General features: G+C 33.4%; 1 protein-coding gene across 2 annotated transcripts; it reads left to right on the forward strand.

The window, feature by feature from the left end:
• The first annotated feature begins 9,759 nt into the window (after positions 1-9,759).
• LOC107958896 (BURP domain protein RD22) lies at positions 9,760-11,765 on the forward strand. 2 transcript variants are annotated; one of them, XM_016894800.2, is made up of 3 exons: positions 9,760-9,985; positions 10,087-10,192; positions 10,608-11,765. In XM_016894800.2, exons 1-3 carry the CDS (start codon positions 9,950-9,952, stop codon positions 11,594-11,596), a joined length of 1,131 nt encoding a protein of 376 aa, XP_016750289.2. In that variant the 5' UTR covers positions 9,760-9,949; the 3' UTR covers positions 11,597-11,765. The 2 variants fall into 2 exon arrangements, with proteins under 2 accessions (XP_016750289.2, XP_040968885.1); XM_041112951.1 differs by lacking the exon at positions 9,760-9,985 and adding an exon at positions 10,303-10,394 and having other exon boundaries at positions 10,086-10,192.
• The last annotated feature ends 2,871 nt before the right edge of the window (positions 11,766-14,636 follow it).

A 14,636-nucleotide genomic window follows, 5' to 3' on the forward strand; every position in this document is an offset into this window, starting at 1 on the left:
TAAGTGATAGCTTTAGCTACACTTATCTGATCAAGAGACAGAGTGATAAGTGGCTACACTTATCTGATCAAGAAACAAAGTGATAGGTGGCTACACTTATCTGATCAAGAAACAAAGTGATAAGTGGCTACACTTATCTGATCAAGAAACAAAGTGATAGGTGGCTACACTTATCTGATCAGGGACAAGTGATAAGTGATCATACGTAAGACCATAGTTATACTATGGCAAAGTGAAAGTGAAGTACTCAATTTTCCGTAACCGTTCCCTAATTTGATTAAGGATGGTAAGTGACAAATGGGCCCAAAAGAATTAAAGTAAATGGATAAGTGGTAGTGTATTTATATCAGGACGATGTTGTTATTCAAACTAAAGTGATATTTTCATTGCTAAATTGAGAATTTCATAAATGTGTTATTGAATGGTGTAATCAATAAACATTGAGTTAAATGGTAAATACGTATTAGTTTTGAATTTGATGTCATTGAATTGCACGTGAATTAAATGGAAATTGCTAGTGATATGATTTAAATTATGAGCATGAGAAATTGCGAATTGAATGAAATGGAAATGAAGCATTAAATTGCATGAGTATGTATCGGGTCTCGCGGGCCCTAATTATTATGATTATAATATTTTGAGGATATATTGGGAAAAGTTATAGAAACATGTTAATTATTTTGAAAGTTTTAATTTTGATGAAATTTTATAACTCGGTTAAATACGTTTACAAGTGTATGTGTTTTGGTAATGCCTCGTACCCTATTCCGGTGTTGGATACGGGTAAGGGGTGTTACATTTAGTGGTATCAGAGCTACGGTTTAGTCGGTTCTCGGACCAAACATAGCATATGTGAGCCTAGCTATACATGCCACGTTATTACTCTTGATGATGTGATATCTCCGGGCTCTAACGAAATTGCTTTGTTAAGACAGAGATGATTTTCAATCGAGCTATTTTCGATAATGCTAAAAATGATATTGAGATAAATGAAATATGCTCACGTGATGTTGGAATTTGGAAAGGTAAGTATAAAAATTTGTGATATGGATGTGTTCATGTATGAAAAGAGATGACTATAAGTTAAAAAAAAAAGTTTATGTTGTGACAAGCTCATCCAAGTATGTTAGTGATTATATAATGCTATGTGCTCAACATATTTGATTAAGTGAATATGATAAGCAAATTTACTTAAATAGATGGAACGTGTGTATGTACATCTGCTTGAATAAGTGAAATTAGTATGTTCATATGATAGAATCTTATGTTTAATTGTTAAATTAAAGATAATAAGATATTTTGTTTTATGTCTAAACCATGAATATTATAATAGTATGAAAAATTGAATTGGAAGTCAAATTGAGTAGAACGCAGGAATGAGTACTTTCGTTCAGTGATATGTGATGAATTGACGGAAAAGACCATGGTTTGACCATGGCAACATGTGAACATGTGATTATGTGATTCCGTGTAAGACCATAGCTGGGCTATGGCATCGGTAAGTGATATGTGTGATATGTGATTCCGTGTAAGACCATAGCTGGGCTATGGCATCGGTAAGTGATATGTGATTTCGTGTAAGACCATAGTTGGGCTATGGCATCGGTATGTGATTTGTGATTACGTGTAAGACCATAGTTGGACTATGGCATCGAGAAAACGAAGTACTCAATTCCGTAAGACGTTCTCTAATTTGGCAAATGTCGGTAAGTAAAATAGAAGCCAAGTATTGGAATTTAATTAGATATTAACGTTGAGCTTGAGTAAGTAAATTCGTTGTGTGAAATTGTGAGTGACAGAAAACATTTGTAATAAATAGATGTGTTAATTTGCTTGGAATGAATTACGTGGTTATGATGGTATTACATTGATGATGAATACAAAATCATATATATATATGTATCTATGAGAGCAAGTTGAAAGATTTATGACTTCACCATCACCCCCTTATCAGTATTGTTCTATGACGAAAATTATCTTGATGAGACAGATATGTTTTTCAACTGAGTTAATTCTAATAGTATAGAAATAAATACTAAAATGTTTGAGTGAAAATGTATTGATTATGAGTTGAAACTCATAAAGGTATGGATCAAAGAATAAAACATTTTTTTTATTGATGAATGTTATAATTATACAAGCATATGAGTTATGATATTTGGATTATGATGCTATATAGAAATTTTGATTGTGAATTAGTGATTTGAGTTAGAATTTTGTGTTGAGAACAAAAGTGATTAAAAGCAAATGTTTATTAAATGCTTTGAGAATGTGAACTTAGTAATGAATTGGCTATTTCTGATGGTATGTGTTATGCGCATTTATGTGTAAGATAAATTTGAGGCTTTACTACACTCACCCCCATATTAGTAAAATGTTACAATGAAATTTGTGAGATTTTGGTTGAATAAGCTTACGAGTGTAGTGTTACAGAAGTTCGTGTACGGGAGAATAATAATGTGGTCGGAAAAGTGAATGAATTAGAAAATGAGGACAATATAAAAAGAGAGAAATATTTGATAGTTCTGAAAACTACTCAGGTTATCAAAATGGATATCATTCTATATGGATTGTAATTTTTCGATACTTTGTGTAGCTTCAGATGCTGAAATATCGCTATCCTGATTTTCTTATGAATCTATGTGATTATCTGTAAAAGATATGAAAATCCAAAATCATGTGTGAATTTGAAATATACTGTGGAAGTAAATCATTAACCTACCATCTGGTAAGATTTTCGGGGACGAAAATCCCTAAAGGGGGGGAGAGTTGTAATAGCCCGATTTTAGGCTTAGTCGGAACAGTGGTTTCGGGACCACAAATCCGACGAAAAAAAAATGTAATGGCTTGAATTTTCAGAGGTGTCGGAACGGTGATTCGAGATCACTAAATTCGACAAATGGGTAGAAAATATTATTAATTTAGTAAGTATAAGTTAAATATGAAGTTAGGAAAATTTTTGAAATAGTGAATAGTGCACTAGAAATAAATATTAAAATAATTAGAATCGAAATGAGGTATCAAGACCTCGGGGATTTTAAACTGAGCCATAAATATTTTTATAAATATTCATGGAGTGTTAAAAAGTTAGTATTAAAGTTTCGTTAAGAAATTTTAAAGTTCCGATAATTAATTGAACAAAAAGGACTAAATTGTAACAAATGCAAAATTTTGGGAAATGATTAAATAGCTTAAATGATAAAAGGAAGAGGGCTTTAAAGGCAAATAGACCCAAGGTCTATTTGGGCTGGACGGCAGAGGCATGAAATCAGCAAGAAAGTAAGGAGAATTAAGGGCAAAATTGGAAAATTGCAAAATTTGCTTAATAAAGTTAGGACCCAAGTGGAAAGTGATAAGTAATAGCTTCGGCTATACTTATCTGATCAAGTGACAAAGTGATAAGTGGTAGCTTTAGCTACACTTATCTGATCAAGTCACAAGTGGAAAGTGATAAGTAATAGCTTCGGCTATACTTATCTGATCAAGTGACAAAGTGATAAGTGGTAGCTTTAGCTACACTTATCTGATCAAGTGACAAGTGGAAAGTGATAAGTAATAGCTTCGGCTATACTTATCTGATCAAGTGACAAAGTGATAAGTGATAGCTTCGGCTACACTTATCTGATCAAGTGACAAGTGAAAAGTGATAAGTGATAGCTTTAGCTACACTTATCTGATCAAGAGACAGAGTGATAAGTGGCTACACTTATCTGATCAAGAAACAAAGTGATAGGTGGCTACACTTATCTGATCAAGAAACAAAGTGATAAGTGGCTACACTTATCTGATCAAGAAACAAAGTGATAGGTGGCTACACTTATCTGATCAGGGACAAGTGATAAGTGATCATACGTAAGACCATAGTTATACTATGGCAAAGTGAAAGTGAAGTACTCAATTTTCCGTAACCGTTCCCTAATTTGATTAAGGATGGTAAGTGACAAATGGGCCCAAAAGAATTAAAGTAAATGGATAAGTGGTAGTGTATTTATATCAGGACGATGTTGTTTTTCAAACTAAAGTGATATTTTCATTGCTAAATTGAGAATTTCATAAATGTGTTATTGAATGGTATAATCAATAAACATTGAGTTAAATGGTAAATACGTATTAGTTTTGAATTTGATGTCATTGAATTGCACGTGAATTAAATGGAAATTGCTAGTGATATGATTTAAATTATGAGCATGAGAAATTGCGAATTGAATGAAATGGAAATGAAGCATTAAATTGCATGAGTATGTATCGGGTCTCGCGGGCCCTAATTATTATGATTATAATATTTTGAGGATATATTGGGAAAAGTTATAGAAACATGTTAATTATTTTGAAAGTTTTAATTTTGATGAAATTTTATAACTCGGTTAAATACGTTTACAAGTGTATGTGTTTTGGTAATGCCTCGTACCCTATTCCGGTGTTGGATACGGGTAAGGGGTGTTACAGATGACGTGGCGTCACTGTTTCATACAATCCTTTCTCTTTTTTAAACATACTTTTTTTTTATCATTTCTTAAAAATATATGTTTTTTTAACTTACATTTTATAGCTTCATATGATTTAGTTTATAGTAATGGAAATCCATGAATGAAAGCCTATTAAATTATTAATTAACATACTTTTTCATTAATTCATCCTCTAAATTTTTCATTATTTTAAAGGTTAATATGTAATGCACTAGTAGTGTTTAATTTTATGCATTATCTATTGATGAACCAAATGATAACACATCATCAAAACTGAAGTTGAGTATGTCCTGTCACCCCCTTTAAAATGAAAAAAAAATTCTTAAACCCTTTAAAATTTTTAAAATTTTAAATTAGTAAAGGTAAAATTACACTTTGACCTCCCTTAAAAATGATAAAATTTAATTTAATCCTTTAAAATTTATAAAATATAGACTATTAAAATGATGAAATTATTTTTTTACTATCGTAAAAATTATAATTTAATTTTGGCCCCTAAAATATCTGACTTTTGCCCCTGAGTAAATCATAATAACAACAAATTTTTATATTGTGTAATTATCTACATTAAATATAGATCTTAATTTTAATATTATGAGAAAAAAATAAAACTATTTAGATGATCATAATTAAATTAGGTCATAAATTTGTCAAAGTGGACCTTTAATTTGCCCACATGGAAGTTGTTTAATGGGATTGTTCTCACTCTCTTATGATTGCAAATCTCTCATTATATATATATATAATAAAAGTTCAAATGTGAGCTTTTTAAGCCCTTTTTTAAACCAAAAACACAAAAGAAACAGTTTTGGGTTCCATCAAAATATCATTGGCTACATTTGATGTATCTATTTTGATAAAGACGTGTTGATGAAGAGATTTAAAAAAAAAAACCAAAAAAGAAGCTAAGAAAATAAAACAATAGCAGAGCAAAATTCCATGGATTTAATTTTGGGGAGAAGAATCTCAACTTTGTGAGAATCATTACTTCCGCTCCCTTGTTAGGGCAACTTAATAATATAACACAGAATCTTTGTAGGGCATGTCTTTATATATATATATATACACATGTATGTATGTCTATGTATTATATTAAACTTTCCCAGTTTTTTTTTTTTTTACCCAAAGACAGTCGTGGGGACTTGTCTTTTTTTTCCCCTAAGATTTAAAGTGCATTTGTCCAATAATCAAGTTGTAGTTCCTAAAGAATATATATAATAAAACATTTTTTTTGGGTATAATTTAACTTTTGTCAAGTGGTTATATCACTTCTTTTGATTTTTAATTTTTTTTTAGACTTTATTTATTATGTATCAGTGTTTTATGTTCCTTTCTGTGAAATGTTTTACATATGAATGAAAATTATGTTGAATATATATATATATCATTAAATGATAATATAACGACAGAAGCAATAATCTAGAGTATTAACATAGGGAAAGTTTAGAAATGGAGAAAAATAGGGTATATATTATTTATATGAAGGAATGAGAAATTTGGAAAACACCAAACATCTTATCATTAATCTCATCCACACACATAATTTAGAATTATCTTATTAAAAATTTCCTGTTATCCTTTCTAAATTTGGGAGATTCCCTTCTCCTTTTCAAAAACCATTTAATATATATTATGATTGCAATATGATTATAGTTCATGAACCTAGTTCTTTGGGAATTGTTTCAATAATTTTATTAGGGAAAAAAATGAAAATATAACTGATAAACAACTTGGAATATCATAATTGAAATTGCCTTTAAAGAATAATACATTTTTATTTGTTTCCCTATCTGGTTGCCTGTATGTCAAGAAGCTTGTCCACTGTGTCAAACTCTAAATACTAAGATAGTTTTAAGTATATGAGTTTTGCTCATAATTTAGAATGAATATCTGACTCATATAACTTTTATGTGTAAAAAAATTATTAGGTTTTAAGTTTATTTAGTGGGGATTAATTATGAGAGCTGAGCGTGTAGATTGGAATTTTGGATCACAATTATGTGAATAAGACAAAATACTAATAATAAAAAATAGGGAAGAACTGGTTTAAGGGTTCTATATATAGATATATAAATACGATATAATGGGGAACTGAGTTTCAAGGGAAGAAAGTGTGGTTGAGCATAAATGCCCAAGAATGTTTTATAATTAGAAATGCCCGGAGAAACAAACAAAACCTATTGGTTACTTGTGTAATATAATTATATATGCGTATATGTATATATAGAAACATGATTCATGAGGTTGCTTTAATCATTTTCTTCCCCAATAATCTGAGTTTTACTGCTCTCTAATGATTATTACTATCCAATAAAGAAAAATGACATCTTAAACCGCCCCACCAGTGTTGGTTTGCCAAAAAAAAAAAAATCCAACAACAATATTGGTTTTCCGAGCACCAAATAGCAGTGCTGAGAATTTTTTTTAACGAGTGGATGACACAAATCCCCACCAAAGCAAATGGTTATGAAACAAACGGGGTCTTAATGAAGTGGGGGCAAGGGTTGTTTTCAGATACATATGAATTTGGTTTACAGGCGAGATAGATCACAAATATTATATTGATACAAAGAAATAGATATATGGCTCGTGGAAAACCATTAGTGGAATGTAGGAGTTAAGTTCGCATGGTGTTCATAGAGTGACTTTGGAGTTTTGAGAGAAAATTTTAGATAAATAATAATAAGTGGATTGTGCATGCCTTTCTAGATTATTGGAAGATAGGTACATAATTATACACATCTTATGGAATAAGGGTGGGTTTGGGGCGGCGGTGCTGTGCGGTGCGGTGTGTTTAGCTTACTTTTTGTCTCATGTTACAGTATCGTACAGTATCTAATCTCACCGCCACCGCTGTTTTTACACTAACCGCAGATAAACGCACCGCCCATCTAAATTCACCCAAAGTGTTTTATATATGTAATATGTTTGCTAAGTTGTGATTAATCTTTTTATACGTGGTTTGTTAAATTATATAAAGTCTTATTTTTGTAAAGAGTTTTAAGTCAATATTAATGTAACAATACAAAATTCACGTATTAATTATATAAGAGACAAATATCAATAACTATACAAGCAAAATGTTTGCAGAAAGTAAATTTTTTTAATCAAAATAGGTTGACTTGTCCAAATTTTTCAAGGTGAAATAATTATGGATATTTATTTATGTGTGCAATGTACATAAAAGTACCCTTAGCCCACCATAAGAGAGATGATTGGATGTGGGTTCATAGATGTTGAGAATTACGGCAACGTCAATTGCCAAAACTTTCTTTCCCTAGATGGCCAACCAAAACCAATGTAACTAACCATGGCCTACAAACTAGATGTTCATATAGGTTTGGGGGTTGAATTCTGGTATGTGGTTCGCATAAGCATATAGATCAGATGCAGGACTAAGTATGTATAGGAAGTAGACGCCACAACCTATAAGGCTAAAACTTGCCACATGCCCACATGACATCTTACCCTCAGAAAAGAAAAAACTTGACATGTTCAACTAGTCTATCGATATTTGGTCAAAAAACCTACCCTAAGGTGGCTATAACTATCAGATTTTGAAGTTTTTATAAAATTCGCCATAAACTTCTGGACATTCAATTCAAATTGTATAAAAACACCTGTGTTTGTAAGAAAACATTATCTCATTTATCGACTGTAATTATTAAATTTTACAAGTAAAATTAACAAAGTGGTACATAGATATTAGTCCAATGATACATCCGCTATATACATAAAAAGGATAAATTTTTATATAAAAATTATATATTTTTCTTTTAAATGAATGCTAATTTAAGGAAAAAAAAACTATTATATGGCTGATTGATTTTATTGTATTTTTAAAAAGTTAAGTGAGTAGTTTATGGGGGAGTGAGTAGTTTTTTTTTTAGATCTGAAATTTTTTAAAGGTTGGAATTAATGATTGTAAAAGTACAAAAAAAAGGTAAAAATTGATTAATTACTGTTTTGTTTTACATTTTCTTGATTTATATTAACTTTTAAAGAAATTTTAGTAATATCAGTTAAGAATATAAACTTAATCAGAATTTAATATTAATATAAATAGTAAAAAACCTTCTGGCAGAAAAAGAAAAAAAAAATGATAACCTCTTAATCCACTAATGAAGTAAAAAATTCCAGTATTTACTATCTACTTTCCCTTTTCCCGGCTAGTGTTTCAAACTAGAAACTTCTTTGGGTTATCTTCATATTAGATTAAAGCCCAATTTTAGGTTTATGTACCACAGGTTTAGACGTAGAACCCTGTCGGTCCAAATCGAAACCTGAAAATTAAATATGAAGTTGCTTCTAGGGAGTAGAATTAAATATATTGACTAAAAATGGCTTCTAGATTCTAACCTCTACCTTCCAACTCCGATAAACAAGGGCGGTGCACGTGGTTGGGAAGGATTTATTAGGGCTATAAGATTTCATTATTGCAATCCATTGTTGGGTGTTAGGTATTTGAAACAGAATTTCTAAGCAAACAATTCTCCAAGGCAAATCAAAACTTTGGCCTATTAAGCTCCCAAATTTTGAGGCGATTATTGTTACTTGAGCCCAATGATAATATTATGTTTAAAGGCACTTTCACCTTGCATGATGCAGAAATATATTTTTATAAATATAAAAATGAGTAGTATATAATAAACACCACAATGACAAAAATAAGACTGATATAATTAACACCAAAAGTTTAATATCTAGATTTTGTTCTTCTTACTATATTTATTTTAACATAGTAAAGAAAAAAATATGAGATAAAACACACATATTATCCAGATCTATTTTCACATGAAATCTTCCTTTAAATGTACTAAAAGTCACGAAATTCAAATATGGTGGTTCCTATATCATCTAATAATATCTCCCAACAATTTATCATAAATGGGTGGCACTGATGGGCAGTTAATGAGACGATGGCGTATATGTAGGCAGAGGAGCAAACGGAAAAAACTCTAAACAATCATTGCTCACCTCAGTGCCTCCCAACAGTCTACATTGTAGCCATAGTTTTGACACTACTAATTGAATGGCTAAAACCAAAGTTGAATACGAAATTATCTGAAAGGAACGCATACTAAACCCTCATAAATTGGGTAGTTGTTAGTTTAGTAAATCTCATAAAGTCCAAAATGAAATTAAAACAGATTATTGTCGAGACTGTTGATGTCACAAAAATTAAAGGCCCAATCAGTTATGTTTGGCAAATGCACGCACCACCACCCTCAAAGCTCATCCACCTAAGCCCATGTCATAAACTGCATTTAAGTGAAACAGTGGCAGTTGGAGCCATTATGTTGGTTGAAAAATATTGTTGGCAGTGTTATTCAGCAGTACTTGTCCTAAGGCTCCTACTACATTTCTCATTATAAATGTGGAGAATTCTTGCTCTACTTTCCATTCCATGCAACACTAACTTTTAGATTCCCTTTCCATTGTACTGATCTTTCTTTCTTTAGAATTAGTCACTCCTGTTCTAGATGAAGGTTCTCTCCCCAATTCTTGCTTGCCTAGCGGTAAGGTTTTCGATTTCATGTGATTATTCGTTGTTGAATGCAAAGAACTATGAGGGTTTTTTTTTGCCTCAACTTTTCTTGTTTGCTATTTGTTGTTGCAGCTTGCTGTGGTGGCAAGTCATGCTGCTCTCTCACCCGAGCAATATTGGAGCTATAAGCTGCCAAATACTCCAATGCCAAAGGCTGTCAAAGAAATTCTACATCCAGGTGAGTGTTTAATATCCCAAGAATTATTCTTTTTTTTTTTTTTTGAATCGTGTTTACTCACCGACAAAACAGGACTATTGTGATATAAGCTCTTAACTTGAGATGGTCAGGAAAGTGAGGACTGTAGAATATCAGACCCTGGTTTCCCATAGAATTGAATTGAGCCTAATACAGCAAACAATCATGTAATCATGGAAGCCGGGTAATAATCAGATATGAGGTGCTTAACATAGTTCTGTTCCTGCGATTTATTAAAAGAGAAAGAGCAGGATACGTTCTGTTTAGCAATATATTTCAGAAAACATAGGAATAGGATGTGTTCTGCACATATTGACTTATTATGAAAAAAATTGTTGGAATCATGCTTTCATCAGCATGTATCTGAGCTCTCTTGCCCATTTTGGTGTATTTGCAGAACTGATGGAGGAGAAAAGTACCTCTGTAAATGTAGGAGGTGGTGGTGTAAACGTCAACACAGGAAAAGGGAAGCCAGCGGGTGGCACTCATGTGAACGTTGGGCGCAAAGGAGTTGGAGTGAACACGGGAAAGCCAGGGGGTGGCACTCATGTGAATGTTGGAGGCAAAGGAGTTGGGGTGAACACTGGAAAGCCAGGAGGTGGCACCCATGTGAACGTTGGAGGCAAAGGTGGAGGAGTATCTGTACACACCGGACACAAGGGAAAGCCAGTAAATGTTAATGTGAGTCCGTTTCTTTACCAATATGCAGCCAGTGAAACTCAAATCCATGACGATCCGAATGTGGCTCTTTTCTTTCTGGAAAAGGATTTACACCCCGGGGCAACAATGAGCCTGCATTTCACTGAAAATACAGAGAAATCCGCTTTCTTACCTTATCAAACTGCCCAAAAAATACCGTTTTCATCTAACGAGTTGCCAGAAATTTTCAACAAGTTTTCAGTGAAACCTGGATCAGTGAAGGCAGAGATGATGAAGAACACAATTAAGGAGTGCGAACAGCCAGCGATTGAAGGAGAGGAAAAATATTGTGCAACCTCACTGGAGTCAATGATTGACTACAGCATTTCCAAACTAGGGAAAGTTGATCAGGCAGTCTCAACAGAAGTGGAAAAACAAACCCCAACGCACAAGTATACAATAACAGCTGGAGTGCAGAAGATGACAAATGACAAAGCTGTAGTGTGCCACAAGCAGAATTATGCATATGCTGTCTTCTATTGCCATAAATCAGAAACAACAAGGGCTTACATGGTTCCTTTAGAGGGTGCTGACGGAACAAAAGCCAAAGCAGTAGCAGTCTGTCACACAGATACATCAGCATGGAACCCAAAGCATTTGGCTTTTCAAGTCCTAAAAGTTGAGCCAGGAACCATTCCTGTCTGCCATTTCCTTCCTCGGGATCACATTGTTTGGGTCCCCAAGTAAAAGTCCTGAAGAGTAGACTCATACACTATAGTTTCATCATAGGGTGCATTAAAACAGCTTAAAGCAATCTCCAGTTTGTTCTATAATAATATACCCACGAGTTTAGTCATGTAAAATCTATCCATGAATCATGTTCTTAGTAATGGATAAAATGATAGTACTTTCTGTATCACAAGGGTCTGGCGATAAATTTATTAGTATTTTAAGTAACTTTTCAGACATCGTAATCCAAGTAACTTTGCGGACAGTATGTTTCTCCATTAGATTACTAATTCTCATTCATCTCAGATTAGCCATCTCCACAGGAAAATTCTCTGAAGGTAAAGTATCATGTATCTCGAAGGATGCTAACTTAATATAGTAAGACCAGCATTAAAATCTTTTCAGATATGAGTAGGTTCCAAAGTACACAAATTTGAGCACCTGTACGGAACAAACCATTGTGTGCACTGCGCAGCTCTTCGTGTCTGATTCCTCCACCACTGTGATTAGCAGCTGCAGGCCCTTGATAGACTTATTCAACAGATTATGGTGATAAGTCAAATAATTATATATGATGTCGGCTCCATAGATCCTTTTATTCCTGCAATGCGGATAAATGCCCAAGAATGTTTCATAATTAGAAATGCCTGGAGAAACAAACAAAACCTATTGGTTACTTGTGTAATATAATTATATGTGTATATGTATATATAGAAACATGATTCATGAGGTTGCTTTAATCATTTTCTTCCCCAGTAATCTTAGTTTTACTGCTCTCTAATGATTATTACTATCCAATAAAGAAAAATGACATCTTAAACCGCCCCACCAGTGTTGGTTTGCCAAAAAAAAAAAATCCAACAACAATATTGGTTTTCTGCACCAAATAGCAGTGCTGAGAATTTTTTTTAACGAGTGGATGACACAAATCCCCACCAAAGCAAATGGTTATGAAACAAACGGGGTCTTAATGAAGTGGGGGCAAGGGTTGTTTTCAGATACATATGAATTTGGTTTACAGGCGAGATAGATCACAAATATTATATTGATACAAAGAAATAGATATGGTTCGTGGAAAACCATTAGTGATATGAAGGAGTTAAGTTCGCATGGTGTTCATAGAGTGACTTTGGAGTTTTGAGAGAAAATTTTAGAAAAATAATAATAAGTGGAGTGTGCATGCCTTTCTAGATTATTATGTAAATTATACATGTCTTATGGAATATAAGTGTCTTATACATATAATATGATTATTAAGTTACGATGAATCCTTTCACACCTTATTTCCTTTCAAATGTTATTTTTAAAGTTATGTAAAGTTTTATTTTTATAAGTAGTTTTAAGTTAATATTGATGTGATTGGACGAGGTCCACGTATTAAACATATAGAGAACAAATATCAATAATCATGTAAAATAAGATGTAGCCTTCTATTGGATACCTACAATCTTTGACTTTTCAAAGATGAATAGTCACAGAAAGTTGGCACCGAAAGGCACCGAAAGTAGAAAGTAAAATTGGTTGGCAAGTTGGGTTAAAAGTTGGCATGGGATAATTACAATTTTGGTCCCTAATTGTATAGGGACATTGCAAGTTGATCCTTGAACCTCAACTATAAATAGGCCTAACCATTTCTTACTTTCTTCATCCCACACTTGCCATTCTCTACTTAAGGCAGTTGTTCTCTCTCCCTATTTGTAAACTTTCACTTGTATTTTTGGAGTGAAATATATTTGGTAGTGCCCGAGGACGTAGGCAAAATTTGCTGAACCTCGTTAAAATTCTAGTGTTCTTTATTTTTTGTTCTGCATATTTTGCAAGTGTCATTGTAGTGATTTATTGTGCTATTAAATTACGATAGAGGGATATTCTGGCTAGGAAAGATCTGGTATGTAAGCGATCCTCGTGATCCACCTCTCTTTCCTGGGAATTGAACTTAGTGTGATTTTTTAGTACAATAATTTTACTCTTTCACACGCTTCCGCGCAACAATTGGTACCAGAGCCAGGTTCGTACTTGGGGAATACGACCGTTTACGGTACTATTTACGTATACGGTACTATTCACGTATACGGTACTATTCACGTATACGACACTATTCACGTATACGGTACTGTTCACGTATACAGTAGTTGGGATTGAGGAGAAAAATGGCAGCAGCATCGTCATCAGCAAGGACTACTGTGACAAATGCAAAATTTGAAGTAGAGAAATTTGACGGTACCAATAATTTTGGTATGTGGCAATGTGAGATCCTGGATGTCTTATGTCAGCAAGAGCTAGATATAGCCCTTGAAGAAAAACCTGACAAGATGGATGAAAAGGAGTGGGCCAAGATCAATAGACAGGCGTGTGGTACAATCCGCCTATGTTTGGCCAAAGAGCAGAAGTACTCTGTCATGAGGGAGACATCAGCGAAGAAGTTATGGGATACACTGGAAGAAAAGTTTCTAACGAAAAGTCTTGAAAATAGGCTTTATATGAAAAAGAAACTTTATCGATTCACGTATGCACCCGGTATGTCGATGAATGACCATGTGAACTCATTCAATAAAATTTTAGCAGACTTACTAAATTTGGATGAGAAATTTGAAGATGAAGACAAGGCATTATTGTTGTTGAATTCCCTTCCTGATGAATATGATCATCTTACCACCACATTGCTTCATGGGAAGGACACGATCACATTTGATGCAGTCTGTAGTGCGTTGTATAGATCTGAGACTCGAAAGAAAGATAAAAGAGATCACAGAGATACAACCGCAGAAGTCTTAACAGTAAGAGGCCGTTCACACAGCAGCAAATCTGGTAGAAGGGGAAAGTCCAAAGGGAGACCCGCCAAAGATGAATGTGCCTTTTGCCGTGAAAAAGGGCATTGGAAAAAGAATTGTCCTAAGCTACAAAAGGGCAAGGCTATTTCTAATGCATGTGTAGCGGAGCATGATGAGGAGCCAGACTTTAGCTTGGTTGGCATGGCAATGGCATGTCAAACGGATGAGTGGATATTGGATTCGGGATGTACTTACCATATGTGTCCTAATAAGGACTGATTTTCTAG

The sequence above is a fragment of the Gossypium hirsutum genome, chromosome A05, assembly GCF_007990345.1.
Source record: "Gossypium hirsutum isolate 1008001.06 chromosome A05, Gossypium_hirsutum_v2.1, whole genome shotgun sequence".
Classification (NCBI taxonomy): Eukaryota; Viridiplantae; Streptophyta; class Magnoliopsida; order Malvales; family Malvaceae; genus Gossypium; species Gossypium hirsutum.